At 42.6% G+C, this 14,582-nt stretch overlaps 1 protein-coding gene across 2 annotated transcripts in view; it reads left to right on the plus strand.

Annotated features, from left to right (window-relative positions):
- KCNK12 (potassium two pore domain channel subfamily K member 12) overlaps positions 1 to 12,701 on the plus strand; it is a 28,515-nt gene extending 15,814 nt beyond the window's left edge. For both annotated transcript variants that reach the window (XM_014877488.2, XM_088161045.1), the window contains exon 2: positions 1,648 to 12,701. In XM_014877488.2, the coding sequence (XP_014732974.2) occupies positions 1,648 to 2,543 (896 nt within the window). In that variant the 3' untranslated portion in view covers positions 2,544 to 12,701. The remainder of the gene's footprint in view (positions 1 to 1,647) is intronic.
- Positions 12,702 to 14,582: the final 1,881 nt, after the last annotated feature.

The raw sequence follows: 14,582 nt of genomic DNA on the forward strand, positions 1-14,582 counted from the left end.
CATCTTTCATTAGATCAGGTTACTCAAATTATGAGGCATAGGATGACTTGTTGTCACACAGCTGTTTCTGAGCCTGCCAAATCTGTTGTGAAAGTAGGACCACCTCTTTCCTCATGCTGTGTTTATGTCACTGAAAAGATACATCTGAGTTTACTTGTCGTGAGAATTTACATTCTTCTATCAACCAATGGGAAATTCTCTATCAACAAAGTTGGAAAGGACCACAGATAAAGTACCCAGAAAAATTCAGCCATTGTGAAAATAGATAAATAGATTTTGATCAACAATCTCAACTCATTATATAGAGGCAGTATTATCCTGTTGCTGTTTATAAAGGTATGTCATGTTAATAAACTGCATTTAATTATTTCATTTTGGTCTGTAATGATTTCATATTGCTCTGCTTTTTCTTAACAAACTTCTGTTTGTATAGTTTGGTGTTGATATTTACCCCCTTGGATATGTTACTTGCTCGATATTTTCGTGGGAAAATACAGCAATGAAATTTCAGAATGTGAATTTTTCACAAAACTTTATATTAGATGTGGTTATTGGACATAAGCAATCACCTCAGTCCTGTCAATATGTTTTTTGCCTGAGCCACCAAATGTTTTCACATGGAAGAATAGCAGAAGAAAGCCAATACCTGCAGAACTGAGTTTCAGAAGAATGTTCCTGAGATAGGGCGTGAAATATATGTAATCTTTTTCATAAGATAACTGGTATCAGCAAATAACATGGAATAAGCTTACTGTATTTATTTGCATGCAAATTTAAGTTCACTTTTGTTGTTACTTAACAATCTGTTAGCTACAAGGCATTACTGCTTACTTATAAAACTTTGTGTATGAGTGTTATAATAATAAGTAGTATTACAATAAGAAATTCATATAAAGAAGAGTTGAATTAATATTGTTGCTGGATCTTCACAGAGTTTGTATACTCTGATTTTTCTGTTCATCTGTGCGGCAGTTTTTCCCTGCTGTAATTATCCATGTGCAGGTTCCCAATGCCCCCAGTCTGCCAAGCAGCTCTGCTGTGTGATGGCTTTTCCTTCCCTCTGTGATGATACCAGGTGGGCTAGTCACAGCTGGGATTTGGAAAAGACTTAAAAGTGCTGTTATTTTTAAAATAATATTCAGTTATTTGGGATGTGTTGATTTGGGTTTTTTTCCTGTTATACAACCTGAAAACTTCCATCTTCTCAGTGGGAATGGTATAATCAGACCCCTATAACAAAAATGTTACACTGGGTTACAGCTTGTGAACAGAGACCTTAAACTTTCCATCGGGTCGTGATGGCTGACACGTGTGGGAGCAGGAAAATGGCCTCTTCCCCTCATCCCACCTTGAAAAGGTTTGGGCTCAGTGAGTCTTCCACCTGCATTTTGAGTTGTGTTGCTCTGTTAATACAGATGATAATCCTTTCATCTTGAATGGATTTTTTTTTTTTTTAGGTTTAGTAATCTTGAATTTTTGATGCCTTCTTCGTTCTTTACCAAACTCGGTTTTGTGTTGGCCTAAGCTGACTTAGAGATAGCGCTCCTGTTGTCCAGAGAGAGGGAGGTCTTATTAAGGCACATATATCTTGAGCTTACTCATGAAAACCTGTGTTATTAATGTTGCCCGTTTATCTCCACACTGTAGGTTTTGGGATGACCACACCAGCAACCGTGGCCGGAAAATTATTCCTCATCTTTTACGGCCTTTTTGGGTGTGCCGGCACTATCCTCTTCTTCAACCTCTTCTTGGAGCGCATCATCTGCCTGCTGGCGTTTATCATGAGGGCGTGCTATGAGAGACAGCTGAGAAGAAGTGGTCTCCTGCCTCCCAACGTGCGGAGGGGGCCAGCTGTGTCCGGGGTGGGTCGGCTCGTGGGCTGGAAGCCGTCCGTTTACCACGTGATGCTGATCCTGGGAATTTTTGCTATTACCCTTTCCTGCTGCGCCTCCGCCATGTACACGGCAGTGGAAGGGTGGAACTACGTTGACTCCTTGTATTACTGCTTTGTCACCTTCAGCACCATCGGCTTTGGAGATTTGGTAAGCAACCAAAAGGCTACGTACCAACATCAGGGATTATACAGATTCGGGAACTTCATGTTTATATTACTGGGGGTATGTTGCATATACTCCCTTTTTAATGTCATCTCAATCGTAATCAAACAAATTTTGAACTGGGTGTTGAAAAAATTCGAATGCAGATGTTGCCCAAAGTGCCATAAATCCAGTACCCGCCTCAGCCGTCGCAACGCCATCACCCCGGGAGCCCGCCTGCGCCGCCACAACGTCACCGTGGACGCCGACGGACAGTACGACAGTGACACCGAGGGCAGGAGGCTCTCTGGAGAGATGATCTCCATGAGGGAGCTCACAGCCTCCAACAAAGTCTCCCTGGCCATTTTGCAGAAGCAGTTGTCCGAGACAGCCAACGGCTACCCCAGGAATGTCTGTATCAATACAAGACAGAACGGCTTCTCTGCAGGGGTTGGGGCTCTGGCCATCATGAACAACCGCTTGGCAGAAACAAGTGATTCTAGGTAGAGTTTTTGGAATTCCTTACGTTTCTTAAATGAAAATAAAATGGCGGTTAGGGTGGAATTACCACTGTAAGCTACTGGAAAGTTTTACATTTCAGAGACAGCCTTGGTATTCGTTGGGTGTTCAGCGTTTTACTTTCTGGGGGTTTTATAAGTTTTCTCTAATATGCAGTGAGATCTTTACCATTATGTTACAATTTTCCCCTAAGGGAGTTTTAAATGAGACTTGGATGTCTTTGATGCAGAATCTGGTGCAATTTATAGAGGGATGATGTGCATAGTTAGGATGGTGTCAAAACCAGCATGTTCTTCTTCAGAATAGAGCCTGAACCCAAACTCTGTGTTAGTTAAAGGCAGAAAGCAGGCAAGTTGGGCTCCAGATTCAAACATGGGGTTGGCAAGTTTTGGCTAACCAGTATCTCACAGTTTGCTGAAGTCTGGATCTGGTCCTGAGCCTTGTTACTCAATGCTCTTCAGCAATTCCTCGTAGCAGGTCTCAATATGACATACACACAGGTGACTGTCGTCACACCAGCTTTGGGATGAGTGTGCTTCCCTTCAATAATCCCACTGACTTCTGTGGCAGAGGATGGAATGGGCTGAACTCCCCTCCTACAAATGATGGGGTTTAGCCAGGCTTGTCTGAAAGACCACCTGCCACCTAACTCTTAAAAGTCAGGGGATTATCAAGGACCGTGTTCAAGTGTGCAAAACTGTTCTTACATACTGAATAACAGAAAGCAGGAAATTGTCATCTTCAGGAACTGACTTTAGTGCAAGAGAAGCTGGTGTGCACCTCTGGTGTCAAATGTTTGCGTCACCTCGAAAATGCTTACTTCATTACTTTCTCCTTGAAATAAGTCACTAAAATGAATGTAGGCTCTCTGTTGTCCTAAATTTGCATCTTTTACTTCTGCAGTATTGTTGCAGACATTAATGCCAGTCATTTTCCTGCAGTCCTTTGAGGGCCCCAACCCTGTACTTGTTTCCCACAAATCTGACTGTGCAGGTTGTACAGAAGAGCATTGCTTTGGAGTTCCCCCAGAAGCTTACTTCCCCCAAAATGTTGATACCAAGTTATAAATTGGCCTTTGGCTGTTGCTGCTACCATCTTAAGTCGTATTTAACCTGTGCTAGCCCAAACCATTGAAGAGCCAAAAGCAAACCTGGTCTAGAGTGTGTAGTTTAGCCTGACAAGTGGATGCAGAGGATCTGCTGCAAACCTCTTCCAAAAATACATGCACAGCTCTGGATCATTTCTCTAAATTCTCTCTACTACACTATGAAGATAATAAAAAGGCTTCTGCTGATTCCAAGCAAGAAACAAAACTTAAGCTTATAATCTGAGAAGCCTTCTCCTGGAAACTTACTGGAAAGAGTTGTAGGCAAGACCATGAGTAGTGGGTTGGTCACTGAATAAACTGAACAAGCTGACGAACAAAAACTAGGAATATTAGAAATATTTGAAAATATTTCCATGAAGTTTTATATAGATATTTTTCTCTATCTACTTTGTTTTGCATGGGTTTGGAGTAGCCATCATTTTTGCTTTCTTTTAAATTTCTAGCAGTGCAAAATGTTTCGGAATTTACCCTTGGACAACCAACTTTAAATTTGAGGTTTTGCACACCTGAGCCTGCCAGCTGAGTTATGGCAATGAATGTATCTTTTTTCCTAACGAAAAGGAATCAGATCTGCAGATAAACCATCACACATGGGTCTGTATCACACTGTAAATGTCACAGCTTTTATCAAGATGTGTTTGGCCAGAAACAAGCAGTGATGATTGTAATGTGTTTCCAGCTGGCACAGACTCACACTTAAGATCCTGTTGTATGGTCGGGGCTGCATGCAAGAGGCAGGAGCTTACTTGGTGGTAGAGAGACTCCTCGAGGTCCATCTGTCAGTGTGCCTTGCTGTCTGTGCACTCATCCTCTAAGGAGACAGGAAGAGGTGTTTGGTGCTCCTTTGGAAGCCCACTGAAGGATAAATTGAGGCAGGATGTACAGGGACAGGTCATGGTCTGGAAAAGACTGACTGCTGGAAGACCCAGTTCAGGCAGGTGCCTTCCAGAGATGCAAGGGAAACAGCACAGGCAGGGAACCAAAAAAAATGAAAATTTGTTATTTCCACTTGGGATTACCCCCACAGGTAAATCTCTTTACTATGATGATTTATGTGTTTGTTTATCAGAAGTGTGAATGGAACCCTGCTCTTTTTTGCAGCCTAAACTCTCTTAGTATTGTATCTTGGTGCATTTGTCATCATGGGGACTATTACTCATTAGAATTATTACATAAATCAGGGCAGACAGGCTCTGTCCCAAAGGACTTAGGAGTTTGAACAGATGGGGCCCCAAGCTACAGCAGAATTACCTTTTAATCATTTTGCTCATAAAAACAGAATTACCTGTTTATTATTTTGCACAAATGTACCAGCTTTCTGTGAGCTCGAGAACTCTTATTTTTATGGTAACAAATTTGCAAATTAAGGGTTTGTTTTTTTCCCAATGAGTTGTTTTAAAGGATAAATATTATAACTATGATTAGGATCCTGTTTAAACTGTAAATTTATGATTTGTTTTCAAACTGCTTATTCCAGCCTGGTAAATAAGTAATATGAAATTGTACGTACCTCCTCTGTACTTTTTCTGAGTCCAGGCAAAGGCAGACACACAGTCTGCTGTAACACAACTGAAATATTTCCAAGTCTTTCTGGTACCATCAGTCACAGGGGTGCCTTTGCAGGTCCCTTTGCAGTTCCTATTAACTCCGGAGGAAGTTGGACCAGCTCCAAGATCTGGGCATCTCAAGGGATTTGAACATCAGATTGCTGCTCTGTTCACTTAGATCTAATGTTTACTTACACCCAAGGTCCTTGATAATCTCCATTTTGCTTCTCTTTAGCCTCAGAGGCATAGAAAGTGCATGCCCAGTTATTTACCAGTGGCCCTGTTGCTTTCAGGTCACATATCCTTAGAAGCTGACATAAGCCAGCCACAGGGACCTAACAAAAAATCCCCACCTGTAAAAATCCCCAAACCCATCTGGTCAGCAAAGCTCATTTTATAAGAGGGTCAGAGCACAGTTACTGACCTGGATCTCACTGGGAAGGATCTGCCAAAAGGTGGCCTTACAGTTCCTTCATATTCAGTAGGAGAAGTATTTTTCAAGGATGCATGGAAACCAAATCTCTACTCTTCAGCCTGCCAGCCCTACCTGGGCACCCATCAGCCCTGTGCATGAGAACACAAGCCAGGAGCACATAGGAGGCTTGAGATCAGTCTTTGCTAGTCCCGTGTGCTCTTCCTTTAGGTTTTTGGTTTTTTTCAATAAATGAAAACTCCTCTTCAGACTTGCCAGGCTTGGGCACCTAACTGCTCTTTTATTGTGCATGGTCCAGCTCGGATTTCCCAGGGCAGCCTGCTCCATTCATGAATTAACCCCTAGACGTGCACCAGTTGCACCAAGTGCAATTCCTCCTGGTATTTCATTTTCACAGACAAAGCAGATACCAGCAATACCTGGACACAGACTGAAGCACAAGAAATCAGAAGGAAACAGGAGGAACAGAGTGAGAAAGTGAAAGCACACTGCACTAGATTGCACTTTCTTTTCAGGTAACTTGGGAGTTGTATTACATTCTTGAAGTGGGTTAGTTTTTTCCAAATTTAATTATGGATAGCATTGAAAGAATGCAGTTGAGTTAGGTTTTAAAAGTTCAGCTTCCCTGATACACCCCCTCTGCATCACCCTGTAGAACAGCAGAAGTAACTCTTCACTGACACAAGGACATCCCAGCTGCCTGCTGAGCCTACAGGCAGCACAGACCTGAGCTCAGACCCTGTCCCCCCGATTGGTCTTTTGCTGCCTGAGCCCAGGGAATAACATTCAGGAGCAGCAGAAAGCTGCAGGAATTAGGATTTCTCTGTGAGCTGGCCCCTAGTGAGAACAGCAATGGCATGGGTGTGAGCTGCTCGGACAAAGGAGATACCACGTTCACCTGGCACCTGCACTAATACCTGGCAGATGAAAATTAAAACTTAGGTGAAAATTAATGAGAAACAGTGACCAAATTGAAGTGACATCTTCTCTTAAGCCTGGAGGTCAGAGCAGAACAGTCGCAAGGAATAATTCCTTGTGAAACCTGTGGCATTTGGCAAGTCACTACATTGACCTCTCAGGGTCTGCCTTCCGTGTGTGTGTCTTGGACAACATTTGGAGTCGCACCAAGATGTCATCTGGTTTTCACTGGTTTCTTCCCATCTGCAAACACAGTTCTCATTTTGAAAGGATTGAAATGGCTCTTGATTTCCTTGCAGTGCAAAGGACATCCTTCAGAGCAATCTCAGTGACCTTGGCCACAGACAGCAGTGTCTGAGGGACAGGGCTGTGCTTTGCCTCCCTGCAGAAGCAACATTGCACAGCAATGCATACAAAGGTTTTTTAGGCAGTTACCAGCTCTGATTGCAACCTGGATTACTGGTGGAAGACAAGAATCCCACTGGGATTCTCACATGGTGAAGAGCTCTCTGGGACTGCCCTGTGCTGTGCTCAGGTGACCCAGAAATGGCTCTCTTGGTGTAGTGCTGCTGTCCCAGCACAGCATCAGCCCTGGCCCTCAGTCTTTTCTCCTCCCCAGCTTTCTGGGTGAAAATTTGAGTATACTATGACCATTTACCCATATTTCAGTCATGCCTTGCTGCTGAAAGACTTTAGCAGCAGTGGAGGTCATATCACCAGGCATGTAGGCTCAGTATAAACCTGATGGCCTGTGTGGGATGAATTTATGACTATATGGAAATTAGCTGTAGCAATGAGACCATTCTCACATTTTAGTATTTTTCTAGCCTTTAACTTGAAAAATATTCAGTGGCAAATCATTGCAGTGAATGTTCAGAGCTAATCTCAACAAAATCGTGCTTTGCTGATTGCTAGCATAGCAAATCTGTGGGTATGGCTGCTGCTCTAATTGGATTACTAATGTGCCTTTCCAAACCAACACACGTCTGCAGTGTTACATTTAAATAATACAATAAATGCTGTCTTACATAATAAATTCAATTAGGAAAAATTACTACTTGACTCACACAAAACAACTAATGAAGGGTGCATTGCATATTGTACAACAAATATGCAATTTCTTTTTTTTTTTTTTGTGAATATGTCCATATTTGAGCTCAAATTATGCTTTCATGAATGCTAGGAAAAGAGAAGCACAACATTGTGGAAAATAAGGAAAGTATGGAAAATTCCACTGAGATTGACACAAAGGCTATGCATGTTAGCACATACACAGTAAGTGGTTCATTATGCATAATAAATGCATTGTGTAGCAATGGCTCTGAGGAAGGACTACTTTGATTCACATGGCCACAGTCTGAATGCAGCTACCAATAAAGACACATACCTTTTTTCTTTCTCTGTTTGCTAAATGGGTGACATTCGCCCTCTAATTACAATATTTCTTTAAACCCTCAAAAAGAAAATGCAATTGCCCTACTTTTTGCATAGGCAAAAAGAGGTCTAAGGTCAAATCCAAACTTTCAACTCTAAGGATCCAGAGTGGTGTAGTTTAGCTTTGAAGTGGGACTGCAGATGTGCAGTCTTCAAATGCATTGTGTTTTGTCCTTCCCTGGGAAAAAAAAAAAAAAAGAGGGAGTAAATACAGATACAGTTTATTGCAGACTACCCAGAAATGTTTGGCGATATAGGATGAAGGGAAAAAAAATACAGCAAGTGTGCTGTTATTGAGGAATGAAACATGTGGGGAAAGGGAAAAGCTTAGAAGGGTTCTCCAGCAAATCCAGCAGAAAACCAAAGACTTGCTTTGCATTTGCTCGTGTGTTTATTCCTCGTCACACAACGCTGTGACACTGTCACCCCCCAAGGAGCTCCTGTGGCATCGTGGACTCAGCTACCTCGTCTGGAACGTGGAGAGAGGTATTTTGTGAGACACAGAGGGGAAAGGGACCACACACAGTCACCATCTTCATTCAGCACTGATGTTAGGAAGTCAATGGCCCAGCGTTTACTGGGAAAGCAGTCATGCTGGTCCCTTGCAGTGGTGATCAGTATTTTGGGTGTATCAGAGGTGCAGATTCCCATGCCTCCAAGTCCTCTTAGTCCCAAGGCCATGTCAAGCCCAGGTGTGTCCAGCTTCCAAGCCCAGACTTGGCATGAGGATCTAGCTGGGTTTGAAGGTGTGTAATATCCCAATATCCCATCATCCATATCCCAAGTGTTTTCAGGACCAGACCTTCAGCAGGTGATGCTTTTTCAAACCTGAGGAACACAGACTTGTCCCCATATTCCTTTTGTACTTTGCAGACAGTAAGAGTACTTTTTAAAGCCAGTGAGTCAATGCAAAATGAATGCTTTTATAATAACATACTTAAACAATGTGAAAAAATTACTAGTATTTCTGACAATGTGCAAATCAAACACCAGGTTTTCTCAATGGGTATAATTTCCAATTCCATGCAAAGTAAAATTATATACAGGAAATTTTTGCTCATACTAACATCCATGGGCTGCACAGGCAGTGCAAGAATTCAGTTCCAGTTTTATTGTAAAACCTCAGTATCTGAAAGCACAACATCTAAAAAATGGTTTGGGGATTGTTTGTGGGGGGAATTTGTGTGTGTAAACTTTGTTTATTTACAAAAATAAAAATGTTATAGTTCTACAAATACAAACCCATTTTTAGCTCACTAGAATACTACTTTGTTGGATACACTCAGCAAAAATATTCGTTCCAAATTTTCAGCCAATTAAATTACTCGAGTTTCGAGATAACCTGTTGAAAAGTATTCCTGTTTATTTTGTTTCTTTTTGAAAGGGCACAGCTTGGTAGATACTTAAGCTGAGCTGGCATTGCTATTTCCTACTACAAACCTTAAAATTTTACTTCTGCAACTAATTCCTCTGGTTTTGGTATTTGCTCATTTCTGCATTGAATTCTAGAAGGAATGACCAGCTCTGTGCTGTTTTCTGGTTGGTATCACTTTCCTTTTTGCATTGACTGCAAATAGCTGAAATATTAACACCAGCAAATGTTCCCAGACACACCAAAATTAGTCAATTTTCTGAACGTTTTTCTTTTTAAAATTGGTTTGTAAAATCTAAAATCTGATTGTAAATTACATCATGGTTGGAATTAGCAAACTGAATATTTTTTCTACCAACAGAATTGCTTGACATTAATTCTGTGAAGAATGCTAGTGATTCCATTTTGTGCAAAAAGACCTGCCTATTTCATTTCCCCATTTTATCTAATTTGTTTCCAATTCTTAAAAGTCAGAAGTATGTACATTCCACTTGGAAAATGCCCTATGCTGTACATTTGCTCCTATGAATAGAGCTTGTGGAGGGATTGAAACCAAACCTGCCTGATTGCTGCAAACAGAATTGCATGTGTAAACCTTCAAAACCTGAATATTTGTACCTGTTTGGCCATTGCAAAGCATGGGCATGCTAATGCAATTACAATTCAAGCAAAGAAACATAAATCACAGGGCTCAACTGGCTGCTAACCCCTTTTATCAAAAAGGCCACACAGCTACAGGGTCAAAGGTGATGGATGGACTCTTGATACACAACAGTGTTATTTTGGAGATTGGTTTGGTGGCTGGGAGTTGGCACTGGGGTGGTTAAAGCAGCTTGGCTGGGTGGATCCAGGCAGTTCCCTTTGCTGAGCCTCAGGAGATGTTTGCCAATACTAAAAAAAGTAAAAAAGATAATGGACATAGCATCGAGTCTCTTTGGAGAAGCACAGGAAAGTGCTATAACCTGTACTAGGCAGTTTCTGGCCACCTTTGAACCCTTGGTTGTTCCTGAAACTGGAATGTTTGGGACACAGGTGCAGCTGTTGACTCCATTTGCTCTTTGCAGTGCCTGTTGCACTGGCAAAGCAGCAATCCTACTGTGATCCTTCTCTCCTCATAAAATGGATAGAGAGATTTGTTTAGACTTTCCATAAGATGATAGCATATATAAATATTACAAGATGAATCAATTACCGAGTCTGGCTATATTTGCTAAGAGATTTTTATCAGTAAGAACAAGAAGTTGTCTTAACAGTGCAGCGAATCAACAAAAGTAAGTGGTGCTCTGAACAGAAAGGAAGGTGCTAAAATATACACTTGGACCCCAAAGCTCAGGCATGTGTCACCAAAATTATCATTCTTTTCCAATGCTCAATGCACCTGCGTCTTTTGGAAAAAAGCCTTGATTTCTGCCATCACCAGGGAATGCAAGGCTTTTGTTTTCTTTAAGAAAGCAAAATGTATCTGAGGACATGCCTTGGTCTGCACAGCACTCGGGGGTAGACTTGCCTCCATCCCTGAATTTAAGCATGTCCATGGTCCATGAATACTGGTCCAGCCCCCAGCAGAAAATGGACAAAATGGCCCTGCCTTGGGGTGCCTGTGGTTTTTGGAGAGTAGTTGAATGTCATGGCAAACCACAGCTGCCTCCTCCAGCCAAACCCTCGCCAGGATGGGATCCATCCCACGGCCAGCCCCTGGTCTGCAGCCAGGGATTGTACTGCCAGGAGAGTGGTGCAAATCATCAGCAGTGTGCTCTTATCCCTGCCTTCCTAATGGGCTAAAAACAGTGGAAAACAGAGAGATCATTTTCTATTTTAATGATCGAAAGGGTGTTGCCCTTTATTCACAGCCTACGCACAAGATGTTATAATTTTCAATTTTCCTGCACTGCTCACTCGGTCCATTTGGCAGCTGACCTTCAAGTGGTCGTGGCTTTTCAAAAAAAGAGGAGGAAAAAACCCAAACAGAAAACTCAAACACCCATTATCAGCATTTCAGACAAGCAAAATAATCATGAGTGAGGTGGTAAGGATCTCATATGCAAAAGCTGTGAGCAGAGCTGCCTCTGTTTGCAGCAGCTAGATGTTTTCATGGCAGTGGGAGAAGTTTGAGTTCAGGAGAGCATTAGCTGGATGTTTGAGGCACTGGACGTTGCCCTGCAAACAGCTGCAGCACCAAAATGGCACTTCTGGAACAAATTTCTGCAGCTGTTTCTACACTGTTGGGGACAATTCACATCCCTGCTGCTGAAATGAGAGGATGGCAGCAAGTGTTACACAAGCAATTTACTGTCAGTGGTGCACATGGGTATTAGCCAGGGACATTTCTAACTATCAGGAGGAATTTCGGGTGAGTGTTGGTCAGACAAAAAGGACATTTAGCCGAGCAGCAGCAGCAGGTCCCAGTGCCTGACATCACTCAACATATCCTGAAAGAGTCGAAGAGAGACGCAGAGATTACCTAAATAAGCCAAAAGAGATGGTAGGGTCTAAGAAGCAAGTGTTCCCGTGGCTTGAATCTGGAGTAACTTGGTTGAATTGCAGGTAGTAAATAGCCTAATGAAACAGATGTAATGACTTAAATGCCTGCAGAATTCAAAAGGAGATGCATGTATTTTTCCATCACAATTTTGGTTATGTTAACCAAGTTAAGAGGTGAAATGAAGAAACATAATTTCCTGAAAGCTGTTGATTGGAACGCATTGATTTTTTACTCCCTTTCAGATAATGCTTCCTTGCAAAACATTAAGCTGGAATAAATTTCAAGATTGAAATCTGTTTAAACAAGTGGCAGTTTTAAAAATGCTTTAATCCTGGGTTGACAGGAACTTAGCCTCCAACTCTTACCATAATTGTGAGTGCTCTTAATCAGTCCCACTTTTGATATCAGCTCAGGATTTTCCCATTGTAAGATCTTTGAATGAAGAGAACTAAAAGCCATATACAAAGCCAATCAAACACGGATCGTGTTTCTACTGGTTTGTTATATACAGTTTGCAAACAAAAATGGGTATTTTGGGCTTGGCACCCCTTTGTTCACAGGAACGTGGTTATGGATCCAGAAGGCAGAGACAGCTGAGGTACAGCTGCTTTTCAGAGCATTGGCAGAGGATGTGTAGAGCTGGTGGTTAAGTAAACTGTGGAAGAACCCACTGGTGGTGTCCAGGGAACATTTCTGTGTGTTTTTAATGCCGTGAAACATGATCAAGTATGAATTCTCTACATCTTGGGAGGATGTCAAATTCCAGGTGACATTTGGAATGTTGCAATTAAGCTACTACAAGGACTTTTGAAATAAACAGGAGAAAAAATGTTGTCTGGGATGTGTATGCAAGTACTCTTGTCTTTTCTTCTGAGCATGGGGAGTGGAGGTGAGGCAGAAGCACCTCCTGGGTGAGAGACCCCCTTGGAAATGTATGGAGACCTCAGAGCTGTATATGGAGACCCCCAACTCTCCAGATGCTGGGTGAACTGTGTATGGTGGAGCAGAGGCAGGTGGGATAACAACTGGTGGGATGTCCTTCCCATGTACCCTATGGTCATCTGCTAAATTCTGCAGCTGAGTGATCCTTTGCTTTGCAATAAAACAGAGAGCAGATGGAAACTGTTTGCTCTGTAAACAGTTACAAGGAACTCCCAATATATCCCCTCTCCACAACTTCCATTCAAATCAATAGAAGCCATCTGTCCAAGGTATTAAGATAAATCTTGGGAATTTTGATATTGACTAGAAAGGCACTTAAAAGATCAATCACACAGCAAACAGACAAATGTCCTTGCCTCCATCAAATACGGAGGCTTGCTAATCTTGCTAGATAACGTGGACCCAGAGGGCAAATCTTTCTGGTTTATAAACCTAGGTAAAGCCCCTATTGCTGTCCCCATCTCCTCAGGTAAATAAAACAAGCCCCAGCAGGAGCTGGAGCTGGGCATAGGCTGTGGATGGCACCTGCTGCTGCAGTGTCCAGCTAGACACAAAAACCTGTGAGGGTTGGTGTGACAGCCCCTGCCTGCCCAAACTCACACACAGCTTATTTTACTGGCAGAAAGAATAAGGGCGGAAAAGTTGAAGCCACCAAAATTATGCTGGGCCCAGCAGCGAAGGGGACAGGGAAATTTTTGTTGCTGTTTAGCACTCATTTCACTGATGTTGGGTGTCCTCAAAATTGCTATGCTGGGAGTCCAATTCCCCTGGGATTTATTCAGGGTCTCTCGTGCTTCAAAGAAGTTAAGATTTTCAGACTGTTTCAAATTCTTCACAATTCCAGCCGTAAATCTACTAATCTACTAATGTGGTAGATATTAATAATTAGAGAAAATCAGAAAATATCTTATTTATTTTTTAATAATTACCCTTTTTACACCACTATATTTTGCTGTTACTGTTCAAGTGCCTTCCTGGTTTGCAAATATATCCCTGAGGAGCCACCATCTACCTCAGCTCGTTTTCTAATGGGAAAAAAAAACTCACTGAGCTCTGGTCTTCAAGAAGGCAACAAAGCAAACGAGTGGAAGAGAAAACTCACCTGGAAGAGCAGTACCAGCAGCTCCCACAGCTGCTCTTGTGGTCTCTCAAGTGGCTTGTCCTGGTGTAGGCAGAAGGTCCCTGTGAAAGCTTACAGTTTTGGTGCATATCAGGAGGTGGAAGAAGGCAGCAAGTCCAATTGGAAATGATTTCCCTTATTTCTGCTGCTGATGGGAAGCTCATCCATGCTGCCCTCAGGTAAGCCTGGGTTGGCTTGCTCAGACATTTGGTGGATACAGGGCTGCCAGTGCCCAGCCATGACATGCATCTGTCTCCAGGCGCCCAAAACCCCCTCCAGAGGCAGGAATGTAAAAATAGCCCTTAATCCAATTTATTACAGCAGGATCCAGCCCTCACATAAGGGCTGCATTTATATTTTCATTACTGGGATGATGGGGCTCCCTCGAGTTCCCAAATGTGTCGCTGGGATTTTATCCCATGCTCATGCCAGTACCGGCTCGGTGTCCAGGCTGCCTGCTGGCATGTCACTGCTGTGCCACACTGGCTTCCCTCCTTGCTAGCATTCCCCACAGTGGGCACATGTCCATTTCTGACACTCCCATCCTGTTCCCAGCTCACTGAGACATGGCAGGAGGCACTGCCTTAATTTTGAGAGGAGTGAATGTGCCGGGCAGAGCCCTGCATGGGGCTGGTGTTTGAGGGATGAGGCAATTACAGGTAACCCATTAG

Source organism: Sturnus vulgaris, chromosome 3 (assembly GCF_052056855.1).
Source record: "Sturnus vulgaris isolate bStuVul1 chromosome 3, bStuVul1.hap1, whole genome shotgun sequence".
Classification (NCBI taxonomy): Eukaryota; Metazoa; Chordata; class Aves; order Passeriformes; family Sturnidae; genus Sturnus; species Sturnus vulgaris.